We start from the raw sequence: 24,160 nt of genomic DNA, 5'->3' as shown, positions 1-24,160 counted from the left end.
TAAAACTATCATTTTAGTCTGGAGTTTTAAGCATCAGACAGACCCAGCCAATTAAATTAAAGCCTTATTCCTCAATGTTTTCAGGTTTTGTAATTTGGATTAAGCAGTTTACATTTCACCTTAAAAACAGAATACATCCAAATTAGACTATCATTTTCCACGTGAACTTGCATGGCAAGTGGAAATCAATTGCTTGGTAGTATCTGCCTCTGGTTATTGATATGTTATCATAAACTTGAGCATGCTCTGATTGGGAGTTGGCTCATTCTCTGTGTGCCTGTTCTGCCTCCTCTGCCTGCTTGTTCTGGTGTGCATATCAAAAGAAGAATTTTTAAACTACTCTGAGAGTGGAATATCTAGATTCTTGTTTTAGGGACTATGCATGATGTCATTAGCTAGTGGGAAATTTTCTGCATCAGACAGAGATTAGATAGAGTAAGAGGGATGAATGCTAGAAGAAAGCAGACACATTTGTGTCTTCTTATGCAAATAGGTTAAACAAATTCATTGATAGACATTGAAAGAAAAGTATTTTAGAAAGGCATTTGAAAATGCCTATGACTTGGTGAGCTCCTATTTACATTTCTTGGTTTTAGCAATTTAAAATTACAGATCAGCACTTATAAATGATAACGAATGTGTTAATATACATATAAAGCTCCCACCTCTAAGTTCTGTTGCTATTAATAAATCACTATTCTTTGAGGCTATGCTGTCTCTGACAGCGGAGTGACTACAGCTGTCTCGTTCAAATCTTGGCTCTACCGTTTATTAGTTGAGTGAACTTGAGCCTGGCACTTACTTTTGTTTGCCTCGGTCTCCCTATCCAAAAATGGATATTACAATGAACCCTACCTCCGAAGGCTGTTGTGAGAATGAAGTAGAAACACGTAGTGACCTTAGAACTGTGCTTGGAAAATTGTTAATATACGGAATAATTATAATATTTATTCTTGAGGAAAATTAAGTTATTATTTATATTCTCCATATTAAGAATTTATGCCTCTTTTCCTGAGTACCACACTAATATATTTAGGACTGCATAGATTTTTGTTTAAATGCCAGTTACATCTTATAAATTGAAATATTTTATTCTGGAAATAAAGATTTTATGGGCCTAAATTAAAGGAGGGGGAGAATGTTTAGGGAAATGGGTCTTGGATATAACTATATCTCCTCAGAAATTCAGAGTATCCTTCATTGAGAGCACTTTTACTGTCTCTAGAATCTCATCTCTCAATCTGTACCTTTTAGCCATGGAATTGGATTTCAGAAAGGTTTGTTGCTATGACATATACAGAAACCAGCCCATTTGTAGATAGGTATATCTTAATGTGTATATTAGTACAAGCATGAATGTTGATAATATTATTTTGAAGTGTATTTTATAGAACAAATCTAGTGATTTATCTTAGAATGAAACAAGATAAATGCAAGTTGGAATAACAACATTGTATACAAGTCAAGCTGCAGATTTGAGTTTTGCCATCTGAAACATTGCTTGGTCAGCTGCTGATAAGAGCCACTGTGTTTTGCTCCTCAGAGAATGGGAGGGCAAGCTCCTGCTGCTTCAGGAGATTCTGGATGAATGGCTCAAGGTCCAAGCCACGTGGCTGTATCTGGAGCCCATTTTCATCTCTCCAGACATTATGTCTCAAATGCCTGAGGAAGGCAGACGATTTACAGCTGTGGATAAAATGTGGAGAGATATAATGAAAAATGTCATGCAGGTAGGTAAAAATTTCCAAAAATGTGATTATTTGGTTGAAGTGATATGCTTTTGTTTTCAAAAATCCATGTAAGCCATTATCTTTTTCCCATGTACATTCTGTTTTTATCAAGCAATATCAAAAGCAAAAGTAGTTATTGTGCCCTGATTGCTTCTTGAGGTCCAGGTTGAGTTTGCATTATTGAATGACCTTTGGTTCTACTAGGGGTTCTTCCTGGACGCTCTGGTAGCGAGACATTGTGCTAGGTACTTGCTGTCTTGTGTCTTCTGGGGCCTCCTTGTAACAGCCTGCAACACCACGGAAATGCACCGTGGTGGAAACATGCCAGCATGCCAGCCACTCAATCAACAAGTGTCTCTGGTAGGGATCTAAAAAATAGATGAGTTGCAAAGATAAATAGATCTAAAGAGTCCAATAAATGCAAACAAAGTGCAATAATGAAATTAAAAAATACATAAATACTGTGAAGGAGAACTTAAAATTTAAGCTAAGGAAGGAATTTAGTAAGAACCAGTAATACAGAAAAAAGTATGGTTTTTGTTCAATTCAGAAGGCATTTATTTACTGCCATGAAGCTTTGTTTGTGTATTATTGAAGTTAAGATTAAAACAGAAAAAAAATTAGTTATTAAATTATATCATTAAATTCATTAAACTTCTATACTGGTATTTTGATTAAATACAATACTGTTAGATAGGACAAGTATTATCATAAAATTTTCTTACCTGAAATAGAAATATGCATATCTTTATTATTTTAACTTTTAAAATTGTGACTATAATCCTTAATACTGATAATGCTATATTGATATCAGCTATAGAATTCCATAGGAAAATATTCAGAAAAATGGACATGGGTTTATTTATTTAGTAAATTTACCTAATTTTATGTAATGTTTGAAACAAATCTCTGTGTAAACCAAACTTTTATAAAATTAATCACTCTGGAATTAATTCCATATTTAAAGAACCTATTAGTGAGTCACTTTGTAACACACTTAATCATTTCTAATTCATTTATTTTATAAATTTAGTCTTTCATATATAGTTTCCTTATAACAGTGCAAAACGCTTACAATGTATGTACATTTTCATTTGGACAGAGATAAAGTAGAATATTTTTGTTGCCCAAAAAAGCAAAAAGTAGATGCTCTTATTCTTCTAGTTAATGTAATTTTTTTTTTAAAGTTTCTTTTGGTATTTGATCAAAATACTCTTCAAAATCCCATGTTGCTAAGATTTTTTACAGATATTTCAATGCCTAGAGGCATCCGTGCTGGGACTAGTAAATAAAGGAAGCAGATTTTGGTCCCATCAAACTGCTTAATTAAAAACAAACAAACAAAGAACATTGCTTGCTCTCTCTCCTAAATAGGCAGGTGTTTTGGGGGGGGGGTGACATTTCATTTACTATTGCTGGAAGACTTGATTGTCCTCCTCAACTGCTCTGCCCTTTCTCTTTCTCAATATGTTACTATTCAGTGCAGCTTCTGTTCATATTCTCCAAAGCTCTGAAAATAAACATAAATCCATACTCCCTCAGGAAGTCTAAGGAGATGACCCATGTAGTAGGGGCCACTGGATTAATTGCTTGTATAAAAGGTTATCGCTTTCATTGTTAGGGGTTCCTAATGAAGATCCTTTTAAAGGTATACTTTGCCAAGAGAAGAGCCTCAGAGGTTAAAAATAAAATGTAAATGCTATCGTTAATATAACTGACTTGATTAAAAATGTTTTGGTTCTTTGAAGTGTAAATATGTAATAATTTTATGTTTTGGTATCTACTACCGACTATGCTTGGCCAAAGTTCCTTTCTCACTGGGAGAAGTTCCCTTATTGACCTTAGAGTCCAAAACAGAATTTTTCAGTCACTTTTGTTTATTAAGATAGTTTTGTCTAGGAAGATTTAGCTGTACCTGTTTCAAAGCTTCGATCTCATGTCCACCCTGAACTCTCCTCCTCACCACAGTTCAGGTAAACCAGAGGCTCCAGTGGTGGGGAGATGTGGGGATTACTTTCCCACATTACTTCTCTCAGACTCTCTGGCATCTAAGTTTGTGGAGATGAGTTAGATTTCTCTCCTTCCTGTGCTTATCAAAGACAGGAATGAGATGAAGAGAAGGAAGGAGGGAGAGATGAGGAGAGAGACAGGAAGAGGCAGAGAGAGAGAGAGAGAGAGAGACAGAGAGAGAGAGAGAGAGAAAGGAGGAGAGTGAAAGAGCATGTCCTGATGTAACTGATCCTGCAAAGTGGGAAGTTCTTTCTGTCGGTGCTCATGAGATGGACAGCCTCCTATCAGTGATGTCCAGGTGCTGCCCTTTACTGCTGCTCATCACAACTGGTCTGGCTTTTTGAGTAGTTGTGGACAGGTGAAGTGCACAGGTAACTCAGGGTGACACATGAAGACTCCAGCCCAGCTCTGGCTGCTGAGGGACCCCATCTTGAGCATCTCCCCTAGGTTTGCTCATCCTCTGCAAGACTTGGCTGCATCTTCAAACCTTCCGATTGTGGCTTTTGCCACATGCCTCTGATGTGTGTGTCCCTTTGTCTCATACTGTAGCAGTATTTCACAAATCTGCTTTCTATAGCCCAAAAGTAGGGTCTGCAGAAAGGCAGGATCCATCTTCTGTGCTTCTTAGTAGCTTTGAGCATATGGTGGCCTCGAGCATATGGTGGCCTCTCCTTCACCTGGCTGTCACACCACACCATCTCCCCCCAGGGTTCTGTTTCTGCCCTGGTAGCATTACAGTAGGTCAGTGCACCTGGTGACTGAGCAGACTTCCAGCTGGGGATGAAGATGTCAGCCTCCTCTCTTTTCAGGCACTTTATTAGGAATTCTCTTGGGCCCCCTTCCTAAAATTCAGAAATGGGAACCAGTTAATTGCCCACCAGATAGAAGTGAAAGAAGTGGATGATCCCTCTTCATGTATACTACATTTCACCCTCAAAGTTGGCTTTTGACCCACCCAAGTCTTTATTAGTATTCCATTAAGGGTAGAAGATGGCACTTTTGAATTTCTCCCTAAGGCATTTCCTCTCCTAGTCTAACCCAGTCTGAATAAACATCATTCCCCCTGTTGCTTAGGCTAGAAACTTAGGAAGTCATTCTTTATTTTTCTTTTTCCCTTTACTGTAGTTAATATGACCACGGGACACCAAGCATCTCACTTCTTTCTAGTGAGCTGAAAAGCTAAAAACAAAATCTTCCAGACTCTCTAGCATGTAAGTTTGTGGAAGTGAATTTGATTTCACCAATTAGATTCACTCACTTGGGATTTGAAAGGCATAAGTGAAACAGTGGCCATCTTTCTGTCTTTTTCGCTATTTTTGCCATCAAGCAAGATCATGGGCACCTGACTTTTTTTTTTTCCCCCAGTAGAACTTCAATGTCTGACCACCAGTTTTATGGGTATTGAGAGGCAGGAATAATGGTAGCTTTCTGATCCCACCCTCTGGTCCCTAGCATCGCAACCACCATGGTGGGTTCTTGAATTCAGTAGCTCCGGTGGTGGTTTTCTTTGATCCTGATTGTGTTAGAGGTAGTAACCCCTGGAAAGTCATTTCCACAGTGTTTTAGAAGTCTCTCCTGCAAGCCCAGCCTGACGTGTCCTCCCTCAATCACTTCATTTCCCGTGTTAAATCCCTTTTTCTTTAATATACCAAGAGGGATTCTGCACTGAACTTGAATGAATATACCAGAATCTCAAGGATGGGATCTAGGATTGTTTATGAACCAATTAGGTTTCAGGGTACTGAAGATCAATAATTATAATTTAAAAATAGGACATTGGCAGTGCTTAGCATATAGTGCAAAAATCATTTACTTAATGTTCTTGGTCTTCTGGAATGAACAGTCTATTTTACAGGCAAGTCTTTGGTAGACCAGGTGTCTGCTGGAATAGGTCAATATGATAAGAATTTGAATTACAAGGGATGTAAGAAGGGTCAAATTATTTCAAAAGCACTGGAAAGATCGAAGAAATGAACTAATTTAAATTTTAAATTCTCTGCTCAAGACGTGGTCAGAAGACTAAGGACCTTCTGTGATTGCCTCCAAAGAGCCTCTTATTTCTCACAGTTACAAGTTTGGCATAGCTAAAAATGAGTTATAGGCTCTGATCCAATGGGTTGCCAAATTACAATGTAATTTAATTTACAGCTTTTCCAGCTGTTATGTGAAAGGTAGTTTACTTATTAGAAAAGCGTAGCATGGTAAGAACTGCAAATGGGGACATTTGGGTGCATTTGATTGACTCAGGGTAACTTGACCTTCAAACTCCCTTGCAAGAAGTCTTGGCAGAATTTTGAAGAAATATAGGTGGCAATGTATTATAATGGTGCTTGTCTACGGAGAAAAGAACCTAAGTTACATGTGTCAAATGTGTTGATGTGAATGCACTTACCAGATGATATGGATTGAGTCATGTCCCCAAGTTCCATGTAGTAGAAGCTTGATCCCCATTGTGATAGTTAAGAGGGTGGAAAATCCTATTATGGTAGTTAAAGATGGGGACTTGAAGAGGTGATTACATTGCAGGACCATCCAGTAGTGAATGGAGTAATAATGGTGGTCAAGGGCATGGTTCTAAGGGCTTTAAAAAGAGAGAGAAGAGAGAGTCTCTCTCTCTCTGCTCTGCCGTATGCTGCCATGTGAGACCCCCATGATGCTGTAAAGCCACCACCAAAGAAGACCCTCACCAGATATGTTCCCTGGACTTTGGACTTCCCAACCTTCAAAACCGTAAGCAATAAATTTCATTTTCTTATAAATTACCCAGTTCCAAATACTTTATTATAAGCAACAGAAACAGACTAATACACCAGAGATCCTGGTTTCAGTGTGCTAGTCAAGGAGGTGTGAGTGCTTCTGTTTACTTGCTTTGTTGACCAAACTGCTTCCTTGATGGGCTATCTCAATGAGATTGAAATGATAATGATAGAAAATCCTTGATAAGATTTAAATAAATTAGAGACTCATTTACAGATGTTTATGCAGAATTTGCTTGCACCATCCAGAAGTGGAAATTACAGCTCCACTTTGTGTTGGCCTTAAGGCACAATAGGAAGGGAATCATTCTAGTGGCTACAACTACAATTTTTTTTTTTTTAAACCTTGCTTGGAAAGAGAGATGGTCAGAATTGTGGATCTTCATTGATCTTGATCAGTAGCAAACAGTTTTGTTGCATAATCAAGGACCTGGAAGAAACAAGAGGTAACAAAGAGGTCTGGGGAAGAGGTATATAAGGGATCACAGAATAGATGAGAATGTGAGCATATTCGTGTTCCAAGTGAGTGATTTAAAAAAGGTACCACTGCAAGAAGAGGCACTTAATTATATGGTTGACCAGTTGACCTATTTTGTGAATGTCAACTAGCACACATCAGTGTGTGCACAGTGACCTGTGAAATAGCATAATAATGTAATATACTGTCCAAACTTGGGAACTTTTGGGATTTTAAAGCAATTAATAATTAATCCAGGAAAGCAAGCCTAAACCAGAACTTTCCTCACCAAACTGGGATACTCTAGCTAAAAATAAAGAAGTCATGATGGCAGGAATGGCAATAATGGGAGAATTTACCATCACAGACTGCCCTTCACCAACACTGTTGAGTGCTCAACCCACCAACAGCAGAAATTAACATAATGCTTCTGATACAGCACTACACCTGGAGGGACCAAGCAGCCATTCAGAGGTAATTGAATGCACTGGCCCTCTTTCAGTATGGAAGAGAGCAGTGATTTGTGGCACCAGATTTTCTTTTCCCATCCCAGCTTCTGCCAATGCTGTCATTCACTGACTTACTGAATGACTTACTCATTGTCACAGTTTCCACACAACATTGCTTCTGCTAAGGGACTCACGTTACAAGGGGAATGAAGCAATTGATTGACAACCATGAGATTGACGGGTCCTACTATGAGCACTGACCTTGTCAAAAGTAGAATGGCTCATATTAAAGGCTCATTTGCTGTACCTGAGGGAAGACAATAGTTTGTGAGTTTGGGGTTCAGTTCTGGAGTGCTCCTGGCATATGTTCTCTGCCAGCTCCAATATATGGTTTCTCCCATAGGCAGAGTACCTGGGTCTGGGAATTAAGGAGTGAAAATGGGGGTGACCCTTCTTACCAATTCACTCAATAAGTTTACCACAACATTGCTTCTCAATTTTTGGCTTCACTAGTTGAAATCTAGTAAAGATTATCTTACTGGATTAAGTAATCTTAGTATCCAGGTAAGAAATGCTTCTCGGGCCGGCCCGGTGGCGCACTGCTACAGTGCGCCGCTTGGGAGCGCGGCGGCACTCCCGCCGAGGGTTCGGATCCCACATACAGACCGGTTCCCGCTCACTGGCTGAGTGAGGTGTGGGTGCAACACCGAGGGTTGCGATCCCGTTGCCGGTCCGGTCCGGTACGGGCGTGACACTGAGGGTTGTGATCCGTTGCCGGACAGGAAAAAAGACAAAAAAAAAAAGGAAAAAAAAAAAAAAAAGAAATGCTTCTGGGTGGGGACATTTCAATGATTTCATTAAATGGAAAGTTCTTGATCTGCTCACTCAACTTTTAACTCTCTGTCCTTATAAATTTCCACTTTATTTACTCTATTCTGGCAACACTGTCTTCCTCCTCCTCCTTTTTTTTAATCCTGAATACCAAATACACTCTACCCTAGGGCCTTTGCACTGGCTGGGGCCTCTCCCTGGAATGCTCTACCACCTCTAACCATCTACAGAGCTAATACCTTACTTCCTTGAAGTCTTTTCTCAAGTATCACCTTTATGAAGAGACACACATTGACACACACAGTTTAAAATTGATCTGCTTTTGCCTTTTTTGTACTCCTTATCCCCCTTTTCTTTGAAGTATCTATCATCTTCGAAATGACTATATAATTTATGAATGATTATGTTTGTTGTTTATTGTCTGTCTCTCCCATGGGTCTTTGTTTTGTTCACTGTTGTTGCCCAAGCACTGGGAACAGTGACTGATGTGTAGCAGGTCCTCAATAAATATTTGTTGAATGGGTAAATGAATAATTGAGATAGGTTGTTGAATATTGCTAATTCTAAGGCTTCTGAGTTTATTCTGAAAACGTTTCTTTGAAAATTCAATTTTAGGTAAGTAGGCCCTGAGATCTGCATTAATTCTAGAAATATCCTGGGTCTTAAATGAAAGAATTTCTACCCCTGATGAGGTCAAAGAATCTTAAAATTGTAAGGGGGCTTATTGTTCTACTCAGTCAACCCACATTTCCTTTCTTAGTGCAAAAGATTTAATGAGGATCTTACCAGTTTTCTGTTGTCCAGGGCTTTCTGATTAGGAAATTTATGCTTCCAGAAGTATACGAGGCAGGGTTGAGCTTAATTCCATTAAGTATACAAAATTGTATTTTCCATGAAGCTCCCTGAAAGCAAGTAATTAGAAAGCTTGCTCTATATGCCCAAATTAAAGTTTCAGGTTCCTGATATCACAGTCATTTGGTTGAGAAATGTAAATCAACCAGTAGATTGTCCTTCTTGCTGATGAGATTGGTGATGCTTGTGAAGCAAAAGAAGACACATAAAAGTTGTAAAATTGTTTCTTCAACGAAAAAATATGACAGTTAATAATTCATTTTTCCCCTCCAGGAGACAGAAAGTAATTAGACTGTCAGGGAAGTCAGGCTAAGTTTCAAATTTCTAGTAGCTCCATGTTACAACATCTTATTGTCATGTCCCGAGAACATAGCTCCTACGGACCAGCCTGGCACACCATCGAGGGTGTGTTCTCTGAGTTCCTCTGGGTGCCCGCAGGCCTCACTCATCCTGTATTCACTCAATCATTCAACTCCATGCCAGGATCTGATGGCAATGCCTAAAGGGATTTCAAGTCAGTTTTATCTTACTATGATAAATGTCTTTCTTGAAGGATGGCAGATTATAAAACGTTCATTTTAACTTTATAAAACTGGTGGAGCGCCTCATTCTCCCTGTTTCTCCAGAGTCTGTCTGTCTGTCTGTCTCTCTGTCCCAAGAGGCAGTGATGGGAAGGAAAGTGGAAAGGGTAGTTTCAAGTGTATGTGTGTTCCAGGCACCATATTGGTTACTTCAGATGTGTTGTCTAATTTGGTCCTCATACCAACTTTGAGAGAGGGCTCTGATCCCCATTATAAAGACAAGAAGAAAAGAGACTCGTTTAACAACTGATCCAAGGTCACACAGGTAATAAGGAGCAGAGTGTGGGATTAGAAACCAGGTCTGTCCCACGTCAGGGCCTTTACTTTATCTCATGTGGTCTTTACCTTCATCTTCTCACTGGGAGAGAGTAAATGTTGTTTAGTTTCCAGTCAAAAGATAATTACTTTTTTTCTTAAGTCCGTATACAAAGGTACATTTGGTATTGTCTGTGTTCACTTAGCACCATATTTGGTTGAGAGTCATTGAGCTAATCTGGTTAAATAGGTTTGACCTCAGGAATTTAATAGTTGACAAATTTTACTCGAATGCTAAGGGTTTCTAGGGAGTTTTGTTTGTTTGTTGTTTTTGTAATTGTAATATTTAGTGAAGGGGTTTTTGTTTGTTTGTCATTTCAATAATTAAATTTTTTACCTTCCAAATCTCAGATCCCAAACAGTAACATTTCTATAAATTCTTTGGCCAAGAATAAAATAATATTGTTAATTTGTGGAAGACGTTTTTCACATTCACTAGCAACAATTCAATTTTTTTTCTTTTTCAGCAAAGAAAGGCATATTTTGCCAGAAGGTGGCACTCTAAGAACACCATTTTGGTTTCTGGATTTAGGAGTACAAGTCCTATTCTATTCCTCATAGGATGAATTGCACACTTACATTATGGCCTGAATCTTTGTTATGCTCTGTGTGTGTGTGTGTGTGTGTGTGTGTAATGTATATTTGAAACATAAAACTGATATGAAGTATAATAAAAGTCCTTTTAAAAATCATGCACCTTTAAAGATACGTTGATCTGATAACATTGCATGTTTTATTTATTTCTATTTTGTTATGAAAACAGATATTAATAATAATTATTTTGTTCCTCGATTAAATTTGTGTTTCCAAGTTACACTGTAATAATTCAAAACAAGGCAGAAAATAACTTTACTTTTCAGCCACATTCAAATTACATTAACAAAAACATATTTTAGAGACTCCTGCAATACAATAAAATTCCTGTATGAAACAGTTTACAGCTGGCATTTTAGATTGAGCTCTCATTCATAGCTAAATACCAAAAATAAGTTTAATTTGTTAATCTTGAAATTCAATATTTAGTTTTTAACAATATTCTCTTTATTTAATTTCATATAAATTTTCTAAAATGCCCTGTTACTTATATTAATAAATGTCTGCTGTGTTCTCATGAAGTCTGTTATTTGGTTTGGTGATTGAAATCCCTATTGTGTTTTAGCACCTCTTTTTAAAACTTTTAAGCTTATTTAGTAAAGAACTTTTCTTACTTTGTCAATGTTGAACACTGAGTTTAGAATTTATAAGACCAAGAAGAGACCTGGATGACATCAACCTTGTGTTAAGGAAAAAAGAAAGTAAAAGAATTCTATTTCATCTATAACTAGACTGTATTTTAATATGTATATCTGAAGATTTCCATAAACCCAGTGGTTACTGTATGGATATTTTGAGAAATCAATACTCTATTTACTTTTTTAAAAATATGTGTTCTTAAGATCAGCTTTTGGTTATAATTCTTATTTGAATCACACAGTATAAAAGAAAGCTCTTTTTAAAACACTTGTGTTTGAATCACTTTAAAGCACAACAGTTCACAGTAAATGACACTTTCATGTGATAGAATGCTCAGAATTCCATGCCCTAAAGGTGGCACAGTCTCAGCCTCTAGAGAGTTCAGGAAGAGCACACCTTGATAAATGACACTTTCATGTGATAGAATGCACAGAATTCCATGCCCTAAAGGTGGCACAGTCTCAGTCTCTAGAGAGTTCGGGAAGAGCACACCTTGAAGTTAGTCCTTCAGCAAGCAGTGATTGAATGTAGTTCTAAGGGCAGTTGTTTAGAATATAATATCTTTATAGAAAACTCTTTCTTCCCAAACCTCCAACCCTTACTTTTGTATCTATAGTTATAAAATGGGGATGGTGTTATTTCATTATTATTGAAAATAATAATTGTAAAGATGACTTACTATTTAGAGTACTTTTCCTCAAAGCATAAAAGACAAAAGGACATATCTCATACCATTTTGTTTCTCCCATCCTTCCTGTGAGTTCAGGCAGCATTCTCTCTCCCTCTCTCTATCTCTCATTTTCTGTTTCCTACACTTTTCAATTTAGAATGAGAAATTGTGAACAACATGGCTGAGGATCAAGCCAACATAACTTTTACGTAATTAAAGAGGCTAGGTAGACCTAGAATAGGCAAGACTATTTTTTTTTTTTTGTCTTTTTGTCTTTTTTCCGTGTCCGGCAACGGATCGCAACCCTCAGTGTTGCCCCCGTACCGGACCGGGGACCGGCGACGGGATCGCAAGCCTCGGCGTTGCTCCCGCGCCTCGCTCAGCCAGCGAGCGGGAGCCCTTCTGTACGTGGGATCCGAACCCTCGGACGGGAGCGCCGCCGCGCTTCCCAAGCGGCGCACTATCCAGTGCGCCACCGGGCCGGCCCATAGGCAAGACTATTTTTAAAAAAATAATAGTCACCTTAAAATGTGTATAACCTTTGATTAAAAACATGAAATTTGACATGTAATATAGAGTTAGTATCTACTGTTTTTGAAGTGACTGATTTCTCTTTTATTTTTATTTTAGGATAAACATGTTCTGACAGTTGTAACTATCGAGAGAATGCTGGAAAGGCTAAAAAAATCTAATGAACTTTTGGAACTCATTCTTAAAGGACTTAATGAATATTTGGAAAAGAAACGTCTCTTCTTCCCCAGATTCTTTTTCTTGTCAAATGATGAACTTCTTGAGATACTCTCTGAGACTAAAGATCCTACTAGGTAAGTAACTTACATATATAATGCATGGCTAGATTCATCTGCTTAAATTTAATTTCTAGAACAATGTAGAATATAAATTCATGTTTCTGTAATAACTTTTCTCCAAGAATAGTCTAAATATCATCAATGATCAACTTTAAATAATTGTTAGAAACATAATATCATTAAATGCTATTTTGTCCAAACGTGGTGAACCTTGGAATGTATTTCTCATTTTATCACATCTTTTCTACAGATTTTTCAGAACACACCACTTTTCTACATCACAATTCAGAATAAAAGCCAGTGCCCTCACAACGGCTTGCAGTGACTCACACAGATGGGCCCTGTATCCTTCTAATTTATCCCTTTCTTGCTCACTCTGCTACAGTCCATTCCCCCATAAAAGGGGCAGCCTCCTGCCTCGGTATACTGTTCTCATTGACATGAGAATGCTCCTTACCCATGTGTTCATAAGATTTCTTCCTTTCCTTCCTAAAGGTCCTCATCAAAACCTGCTCAAACATCTGCCATTCAGGGAGGCCTTCCCTGGCCGCCATATTTAAAATGCCAACCCCTTCCAGCACTCCCTAGCCACCTTTCCTGCCTTATTTTCCTTCTGCATACTGCTGTCATCTGGCATACTCTACAATTTGCTTGTTTACTGTTTTTCTTCCTCGAGCGAAATGTAAGCTCCATGATGGCAGAGATTGACTGTTTTTTCCCACTACTGATTCTCCAGTCCTTAGAAGAGCATCTGGCACATAGCAGGCAGTGAATAGATATTTGTTAAACAAATTTCTCAATTAGGTGTCTTATGCCTTCAAAGTAGGAGACTAGCAATCCAGATAAAAAGACAAATTTAAGCTCAGATTTCCATCTGAGTTTTTATACTCTCCTTCTTTTGGCCCATGTGAATGATGAATGCAACTGGGTATTGGTAATGTGCCAAAAATGAGGGGTTTAATCAGTCCCATGTATATTACATTGAATAGACTAACACTTGGGTACTGGCAATGTCTTTGATTTAGTAAACTGTAAAAGTACTTAAAGCACTAAACCTAGTCCATAATTTTAAAGCAGTCTCTGAAAATCCCAATTGAAATAGCTACTTTTGTGCATTTGAAGATTTTTCAGATTAGTGTATTTATCTGTCAGGATGGTTTACTCCTTATATTACTTTTAGCATCTTTCAATTCATTGTGTTGAAAACAAAGCTTCATGGATGTCTCCTCCGTACCTCTTATTACAATTGTAATTTCACAGATCTTTTTGTGATTATTCAGTTAATACTGACCTCCCACTGGACTGTATAATCCATGCAGGCAAACAAAAGATTGTGTCTTGTTTGCTTTGATTGTCTGGTTTTTACTCAGCACTTCCTCCCCAGCACACCTAGCACAGGTCTAACACTTAACACACATTTATGAGTGTCAAGTAAAGATTCGTGCACAAAGAACACTGACATTTAAGGAATTGCTTTAATTCAATTAATTCTCTAAACACTTTTTCCTAACAGGGTGCAACCTCATTTGAAGAAATGTTTTGAAGGAATTGCAAAGGTAGAATTTACAGAAACTTTAGACATTACTCACATGAAGAGTAGTGAAGGAGAGGTTGTGGAACTCATAGAGATTATCTCAACAGCCAAAGCCAGAGGTCAAGTGGAGAAGTGGTTGGTTGACTTAGAGAGAATTATGATTAAGTCCATCCAAAAGGTAACCAGTTATATTTGTTATTTTTTTTAAAAGAATGATGAAGTATTAATGTCCTAAATATATCATTGACAAATACACTGAAGAAATTGAGGCATGAATTACCAATTCAAATGTGACAGATACTTGAAGGCAAAGAGTTGACCTTTCATAGTAATTTTGTAGTGACTCTCTTGAAAAGTGAGACAAAATACCATCAATACTACCGAAAACTTGGGTTTTATAATGCATCTGTCTCATTCCTTGCAGCCACATGCTAATGCTTTCATCATTAATTAGACACACTTTGGTCTGCAAGGCCTGTCTTTGGTCTTGCCTTGGTAGTAACTTTCACAGGTTCACATCAATCTCCTTAACATGTACGAATCTTTTTGTTCTGTGTGTATATAAACCACATACCAAAATGTTAAGAAATCATATATACTTCCTATAATTACATGCTTTCCACTTGTGAAACATACTGTCAACTCAACCATTTGTAGTTATTTTTGTCAGTAGAAAATTTCAAGTCATGCCAACAAATAAAGATTGAGCACTTAAGTTCATTTTTTTTAATACTATAATGTGGGCTTAACATTCACATTCTTCAAGAATAAAAATTACGATTGAGCAGGGGAGCATGAGGTGAGTATAATTAATTAATTGATTTTTAAATTAATTTTTCAGATTCTCCCACACATTATTGTAAAATTCATTGGAATCTAGGTGTTTAATGTTACCATGTGTTTTTGATGTCTCTTTCTCTTCTTAAACTTAGTTTTAATGCTTCTCTGAATAATATTCTACAGTAAATGTAAAATCTTTTGGATGGCTTCCCATTTTCTCCCTATTACGAATTATACTACAACGAATGTACTGATGCATGTAGCTGGTTTCTTTGATCGAATTATTTATTCTCTTATGATAACTTCTCATATATAGGACAACTGGGCCAAAGAGGATGAGTTTTCATAGGCCTTGATCAGTATTGATAGGTAGCATTACCATTTATGTGACCGTTATCAATGTAAATGAATTCCACTTTGACCACTATTTAGCTATTTGACCACTATTGAATTGGGTTACATGGCTTGCTAATTGATGTTGTATACAGTGATAACTCATTATTTGAGGCACATCTGATACTATTTCAACTATTCTTTTAATTTTGTTTGTGGAAGTGCTTAGAGAATATGCTTTTGTTGTTATTTCAGAGCATTAAGATGTGCTGGCAAGAAATTGTATAGGAAATAAATATCTTCTCAAAATGCTCATTTGTAATATAAAATACTATAGATAAAAGCTATGAGTGTTACTGTTTTTCTATATGTATTTGGGTGCTTGAAAGGCTATTGCATATTTATGCATATATGTGGTATACATAAATACAATAATAAACCTTACATGCAATATTGTGGAACTTTATATAATCATATTTTTCCTCACCTAACTATACAGAAATACTTTTTTGTATTTAGATTGTAATGCCTTCCTCTTGTTCACCTCACAGTGTCCTTCTAGAACACATATTTCATTCCCTCTTCTTGGCATGTCTCTGCTGTGCCTTTCTATCCTTTTCTTTGTTTCTCTCATCCCTCGGTTGTACATTTTCACCTGCCCTTTTTGTGGCTTCTTCTGGCTTTTAAAAATTTCTTCATTATGAATAGCCAACACTCTGCCCTTTATCTTTGTTTCTATAAATATCCCAGCAAGACTAGAAATCCAGAAAGATTTAACCATCCTTATATATTTCTCAGAAAAATCTAATTTTGACAATCTTTCCTGAAATTCAAACATAAAAGTGGGTATCAACTCACAGAAAATATTACCATTGTAGGTTGATACATGCAAGACTAGACTTTCTCAGTGATGACTGGCAGAAAAAGCAGATATATCAGTCCACTGGACATATGTAGCAAAATACATGAGCTAGACTTAAAACATATGTAGCAAAGTACGTAAATTAGACTTCCTGACTCTACACCCCTCAACTCTCCATGAATGAATCGTTCATCTGTCCTTGTCCTCATTGCCTTGGGCATCAAACTACAGGACTGAGAGGTTTGGAAACATAGGAGGGATTTTAGAGGGTCTGAGTGCTTTGCCTGAATGAGCATATACACACATGCACGTGGCTGAGTGGGGATCGATAAAAAATTGAAAGAAAATCATTACCTATGAATTAGCTGTATCTCATTTTAGAATTATTTGAATTTATATTTTGCAATAAAATTGTTCATGCTTGTTCAATCCAAATGCATCTAGGATATCTTTGGCTAAACCTGTTCAAAGGAGTATTTGATATAATGTGGTTCACACAAATTGATAACGTATCAGCAAAATAAAACATTATGTAATATATTTGTTATGCTCACAGGTATATGAATAAACTTGAATTTAAATAGTCTAATTACATGCTTTAAGTGAGTCTTTCATAATTGGCTAAGAATATTGTAAAAAGTTGAGCAGTATGAATTAATCTAGTTTGGGAGTTTAGCTCTACATTATATAGCTTGTTCAACACACCGCTGATCTTTAGCATTTTCTTTTCCAATTAGGTGATTGGAGATGCAATTTCTGCTTATACAAAATATGAGCGAATTATGTGGGTAAGGGATTGGCCTGGGCAGACTGTTCTCTGTGTGTCCCAAATCTTTTGGACAACAGAAGTACAAACAGCTATTCCACTGGGACTAGAGGTAAGCTTTTGTCACCTCCAGTTTTTGTTTGTTTGTTTAGCATTTTTCAATAGCTACCATTGCCAGAATATAATATTCTAAAAAATAGACAATCCCCTGAAAAATCTACTCTCTGCTGCAAGCCAAAGTAAAGATTTTTTTTTTAAATTTTTTTATTTTGTCCATATACAATGTAGTTAGTTATTGTGTCCCATCACCAAAACCTCCCTCCCTCCTCCCTCTCCCCCCTCCCATATACAATGTAGTTAGTTATTGTGTCCCATCACCAAAACCTCCCTCCCTCCTCCCTCTCCCCCCTCCCAACCAGAGGTGTCCCCTCCATTTTCTTGTTGTAAGAGCTTCAAAAAAAAAAAAAAAAAGTTGAGGTTGTTAAATCTTCCAAAGTAAAGATTTTTAACATAAAAATTTTATATAACAAATATGTAGGAAAAACTTACACAAATAACTATTCAAAATTTATGTCTAAACCATCTGTTTATTCACAGTATGTAAAAGTCAAGGGTCCTTAAGCCTCAGTCTTGCTATAGTACACATTTATGTGCCTTTGAAAAGAAAGTGATAATAGGACTAAAAAACTTTCTAAGCTCAGAAAAATTAGGAGGAAATAATGTAATATAATTCTTTTATGCCTTGAGTAAAACTACCCTATGTAGGAACACTTATTCTGTTTCATGGAATAAAGTGTTGCCCAATTCTAGAACCACAGTAAAAACTGAAATCTTTAAAACAAATGAACAAAAAAACTACTCTATACAGACAAAGCTTAATTGGATTGCTGTTATTAATCAAAAACTGAAATTACATTCAATGCAATCAATAGTCCGATCCCTGGGCCGGCCCGGTGGCGCACTGGATAGTGCGCCGCTTGGGAAGCGCAGTGGCGCTCCTGCCCGAGGGTTCGGATCCCACATACGGACCGGTTCCCGCTCACTGGCTGAGCGAGGCGCGGGAGCAACACCGAGGGTTGCGATCCCGTTGCCGGTCCCTGGTCCGGTACGGGGGCAACACTGAGGGTTGCGATCCGTTGCCGGACACGGAAAAAGAGAAAAGACAAAAAAAAAAAAAAAAAATAGTCTGATCCCTGAGACAGGATTTCAAGCAAGTAAACTTTTTTTGATGGGCCAACTAGAATCTAACAATTGTAGATCTTTAGTTTAAAACCATTGGTTTAAAATAGACTTTTGATGTGGAATTTGGTATGTCTTTAACTCTAAGGTATTGTTGAGCACTGGTAAGTGTTGGGGTTTGAGAGGGACGCATGTTCTCCATAGGCAGGTGGAATCCAAAGAAGAGGCTGAGTGGCACGTGCCTAATTCACTCCAACTTACCAGCAGGTCACTTACTTCTCTGTGGGAAGAAATAACAGTGTAGGGCAGGAAGTCAAGGGTTTTCTAGAAAAGGTCTTTCTTCACTAAAACCAGAGCGCTGGGGCATAAGGGCTTCCCTAATAACAGTAAGCCCCAGGGGTTACTTGCGGGCCTTGGCTGTATCTCCCCATGGACATTTTTCATATTTCCTCAGTGGGTCCAGAAAATTCATTCTGTCTTTTCACTTTTAAGCTTCCACTCAACAACCTCCCCACGCATAGGGATTCCCCCTTCACCAAGGTGGGCTGCTGGGGGAGATATAGCCTCCTGGCATCTCCCTCCTTGCTCACTGGCCCCCCAAAACCACACCAGCTTTATCACTCCCCACTGTGGGGAAATAGTGTGCAGGGAACAAACTAGCAAATGAGGGCAAATCAGAAAAATTTTCATGCATCTTCCAAATTTCATCAGTTTGGATGTGGTGTTTGTCAAACCTGTACCCCCTCTGTCAAAACCATACTCATATTTTCCTCTAGTCTTACACCAAGCAGGCTGGAACACCAGGTAGGAGGTAAGGCACAGCATTAAAATGTAAATAATAGTCCTTCACACTTCTGCTGATCTCCCAAGTGTAATTTAAATCTGTAGGTCATTCAGTTTCAATGTGTCCTCTGCAAAACTATCCACTTATAATTCGTACCACACAAATACAAATAGGTTTTTGTTTTGGGGGGGGGTTTGGTTTTTTTTGTTTTGGTTTAGAATGGTATCCACTGATATCAGGATGGAATTATTTATTTACTCATTTGTTAATCCACTCAATATTTTTGCTTACATAATGTTTGTATGGTGAAGGTATGGAGCCAGTCACTGAGAAGGCCAAAATGAGAATCTATGCTTTTTTCTTGAGTGGCTGCTAGCGTAATATTAATATGGTGCTTTCATAGTTAAGTTTCGTGGTATGAAATTAAATTTCTCATGTGTCCTAAAATTCTTTTCTTTTTAATCTTCTTGTGATTTCTCTTTTCAGTCTTCCTTTTACCAGCTGCCTGCGTACCTTGTCCCCGTTCATATCCATCCATGTTCAGGCCTTTTATGTTCCGTAGCAGCATTGTGAGGGGCTAGTACATGTTTTAGTATTCCATAGCACTGGTGAATTTTAGTAAATGTGCAGTTACATCATGGGAGACCAGCATATGTTTTAATAGTCTATGTGCTGATAATTTTTCCCTAATTAATGAGTGGTTCCTATTTGAAACTGATGACTTTGATTGAGCAGCAGAAGACTCTTGGTAGCCTCATAGAAGACTGGGTGCTTCTGTTCTCTGCAAACACCCCAAGTTGTCTGGAGCTCAGTGCCATGATTATACTGTGTTATATTGTCATGCTCCCAGAGGACTTGTTCACCTCGGGATCTATGCTTCCATTTATTTCTTCAATGAATGTTTATGAAACTGGTCTGTATGAGGCATTACAGGGGCTATAAAATAAGTGAAATAATTCTGCTGTCACAGAACTCAGGATATTGTACATATTAATGCAATTTTGAGTCAGTGTAGTAAAGTGTATGAGGAAGAATCTCGGAATGATAAAAATATTTGATTCTAGATAAGGCTTATTTTGGTTGAATATAATAGTAGTTACCTTCAGATTCATTAGCTCACTAGAAGAATGTTTAAAGGGAATTAAATGTGAGAAAAATACTATCAATATCATGGTCTTTTTTCAGTTTAGCTCATCTGAATTCTCATTGATTCACATAGTTCCTAAAGAACGTACCTTCAGATTCATTAGCTCACTAGAAGAATGTTTAAAGGGAATTAAATGTGAGAAAAATATTATCAATATCATGGTCTTTTTTCAGTTTAGCTCATCTGAATTCTCATTGATTCACATAGTTCCTAAAGAACTCAGTTTATTACAGTTTGAAGCTAAATTTCAGTTCTGAATCTGTTTTTCTAGTAAAGGAACATACATTCTTCTAGTGTAAATAGTCCGAAATTCTCACGGACATATAATTTATACTGTCAGGTTCAAATGGTAAATTTTTATTTTGTGTCCCATAGAATGTGAGAACTTGTAAGGCTCTTAGATAGCCTGAATTTTACTGATGAGGAAACTGCAATGTACCAGCTGGCATAGCTTGTGTTCCTAGGATCAAAACTGTTCTTACTAATTTACATACTCGATATACTTAAATTCACTAATTGGCTCCAAGTATTTAAACACTTATATGGTTAAACATGGGTGGTACAGAATTTTATTTTTCACTATTTAAGAAGCAAATTAATAGCAAATGAATCATGTAAATAATAGAAATAAAATAGTCTTCAAGCACCAAACCTTTGAAAATAGGGCTTCATTAAAAATACTACTGAAAGAAGATAAAAATATTTCAAGGAACAGGAAGAGTACCTCTAAGAGAAACAACTTGCAGTCCCCAAATTTACCTTTTAAACTTTTTCTCATTCTTGGAAATATTCACTTTTTGTTTTACTGCTACCACTTAGCAATGACTCTAGAAGAGTGAAATAAAGTCCTCAGTGTACAAAGTAAACATTATCAGTGGAGAATGTGACCACATCAGCCTGCTGGAGCATATTGACACTTTGTTGAGGCACAGTGATTTCTATTGATTCTAATTTGATCTTCATCATAAATCCTCTTCTCTTCTTCAACTTACTCATTAGATTTATCTACCAGAAAAGAGACTCCAAAGCAAGCCTGGGCCTCAGAATTGACATTAGCTTACCACAAACTAAAATGTTTGATATTTTGTTTGTTAGTATCTTTACATTTCAAGTGGCATAAACTGCATTCAGAAAGCTTACACAGAGTGCTAGAAAGATTCATAGGATCAGAAGAAGAGCAGTTGGAATCAGGATCTCCGGGCTTCCTCGCTGTTGTAGTCTCTTTCATTATCTGTCTCTCATCTCTACTAGTCCCTGGCAGGCTTCGTTCTGTAGAGAAGACGAAGGCTTGCTGTAATTTCAGATTGGCCTAATCACAATCTACCAAGCCTAGTGAAAAGCACTTTTTCTCTCAGTCTGTATAGCAGTCCCTGGGAAGAACTATGATTAGCTCTGGCTGGGGCACGCATCTTCATGTTGCCACGGAGATGGGGCAATATGATTGACAGCTCCAACAGAACCACAGGGAATACAGGACGCATAGAAATAGAAAAGGAAAGGATGTTAGGTCATCACAAACCACATGCAGTATATCTACTCTATCTGGCCAGTTGGGTTTGTTCATCTAACACCTTTATAGTAAGCAAAATTGATTTTTTAAAATAATGTCATATAGAAAATTAAAATAAAAATGTAGAGAATACTCTGTACACATGCTAGTTCAGAATGTTTTTGTTCGAAATCATTCTGATCATTGGGAAATCATATCTTATTTTTTCTTTCAGGCTCTTGAGCAATACTTGGAAAAGTGTAACAAACAAATTGAAGATATTGTCACTTTGGTCCGCGGCAAATTATCCAAGCAGAATCGTGTTACTCTGGGAGCCCTTGTGGTACTGGATGTTCATGCTAGAGATGTCCTCTCAACACTTGTAAAAAAAAAAGTTAGCGATGATTCTGACTTTGAATGGTTAAGTCAGCTTAGGTACTATTGGCAAGTAAGTGATATCACTGAATGTTTTTACATAGCAATTTCAGCTCATAGCTTTTTAATCTGTGCTTGCTTGCTTGCATGGGAAATAGTGTCAGTGATATAGGATATTTTGCTGATGGCAGACTATACCCAAATAAGCATTTCCCTGGACTGAATATTAAGGCAGCTGATAACTGTATCTATATAATCTGTGTCTATATCTATATCCTTATCTATATCCACATGTATAATTATATATAAATACATATGCATATATAGACACACAAAAATTATGAGTAATTATCAAAAATTACTCATTTTAAATGAGTCATTATGGTTGCTAAATCTGCAAAATGTTGGGACTAGTCAGTTTAAAATTGTGTTTTTGAATTCCTGATGCATCTAAAGAATGCACCAATCAAACTCTTTTAGTCTGATTTAGCCATTAAAGTTTCCTCTTGATCAGTTGGAGGAGGCAGAAACATGATCTGGAAGAAAGGCTTTCATCAGGGCATCTGTGTGGATGGTGATGGTGATGGTGATCATGATTAGGAAGGCAGGAGGGATAGGAACAGTGAGTACAGTGGACAAGGCTCAACCCATTGCATGTGGCAGAGAGAGCTGATGACTGGAGACAGGGACTCAGAAGTTCTTATCTCATAGGATTTCGTGGAAGTCTTGGGAGACATGGGGCAGGAGGAGGGGAGAGACAAAAACCAGCATCCTGGAAATCCATTTGAGGGGCTGTATGTATAGTGGTTAGGAGCTCAGATGGTGGAATAACCATTTCAAATGTCATATCGTCCCTTTACAAGATGTCCTTGTGTAACCCTGGACAAGTTACTTGCTCTCTTTAAGCATCAGTTTCCTCAACTGTAAAATGGTGATAGTGCTAATACCCGCTCTACAGTGGAAACAGAATGAATTAAAACATGGGAGAGATAAGGGACGAATACTAAAATATTCTATGGGAAAAATAGAAGTCAGTGACTTCAATTACTTATCCATGGAAACTAGATATTAAATTCTTCTACCGAATCAGATGATGTCTGAAAAGTAAATTTTAAAGATGTTGTCTACTTTTTGATTATTACTTATTAAAGAGCTTGAGATTTCATATTATATATATTTTGTCATTTAATTTTATTTGATTTGATTTATCTTAGGAAAATCACTTAGAAACAAAAATGATCAATGCTGGCTTGCAATATGGATATGAATATTTGGGTAATTCCCCTAGGCTGGTTATTACTCCACTCACTGATCGATGTTACAGGTAAACCCTTTAATTTAAGGATCTATTGTAAATAACTTTCATTCACCCCTAGACCACTGATTTCCTTAAAAATACCAAATTATCTTCCAGACTGTAAATTTATCCTGTTGTTTTTTCCTAGACCCTTAATTTTCCTCTAAATTTTTCTTCATTTTCTCTCTCTCTGCTGGCTTCTTCCTCTCAGCTCTGGGCCTCTTTGTATTATCAAGTATTGCTGTTGTCTGTCTCACCTTCCATCCCTCCTCTCTTCGTGAATCTCTCTGACTTCCTTTTGGATCATCTGAGCCATCTTGGTCCTTCCGGCTTCTTCCTCTCAGCTCTGGGCCTCTTTGTATTATCAAGTATTGCTGTTGTCTGTCTCACTGTCCATCCCTCCTCTCTTCCTGAATCTCTCTGACTTCCTTTTGGATCATCTGAGCCATCTTCGTCCTTCTCCTGCTAAACTGGATCTTCTTGAGTTCTCTTTTCATGTGGTGTTTTGTCACATGCATCATGGTTTCCTGAATGGTCTGACCTATTCCCAGGCTCTAACTGCCTACATCCTGAGGATCCCCAAATCTGTACCTCAATGAGGTCTTGCCTGTAAGCTTTTGATGTACACATACATGCCTGTTCGCTCTTTCCATTACATATCTCATAGGTACTTATATTTACATTTTTTCCCAAAACTAAATGTCACATTTTACTTTGAAAATTAGCTCAACCTCCCCTATTCCCATCTCAGAAAACGGCAGTGAGTAGCCATCAACGCAGTCATCTCTGTAAACACCCAGCCTTGTCTTTGACTCTCAGTTCTTCACATCTAGACACACACTAAGTCCTACTGATTTAATTGAATTAAATTTGTTTATTTACTTTATTTTACTTTCTAGTCTCTTCCTTTTTTTAAAAAAA

At 37.4% G+C, this 24,160-nt stretch overlaps 1 protein-coding gene across 1 annotated transcript in view; it reads left to right on the top strand.

Moving 5' to 3' along the window:
- Window positions 1-24,160, top strand: part of DNAH7 (dynein, axonemal, heavy chain 7) — a 250,129-nt gene that overhangs the window by 65,701 nt on the left and 160,268 nt on the right. Inside the window, 6 exon segments of the mRNA XM_008563289.1 lie at window positions 1,544-1,730; window positions 12,515-12,708; window positions 14,207-14,405; window positions 16,940-17,080; window positions 21,803-22,015; window positions 23,157-23,266. Coding sequence (XP_008561511.1) covers window positions 1,544-1,730; window positions 12,515-12,708; window positions 14,207-14,405; window positions 16,940-17,080; window positions 21,803-22,015; window positions 23,157-23,266 — 1,044 coding nt within the window.

Source organism: Galeopterus variegatus, unplaced genomic scaffold, assembly GCF_000696425.1.
Source record: "Galeopterus variegatus unplaced genomic scaffold, G_variegatus-3.0.2 Scaffold172, whole genome shotgun sequence".
Taxonomy (NCBI): domain Eukaryota; kingdom Metazoa; phylum Chordata; class Mammalia; order Dermoptera; family Cynocephalidae; genus Galeopterus; species Galeopterus variegatus.
This window is presented reverse-complemented; position numbering and strand designations above follow the sequence as displayed.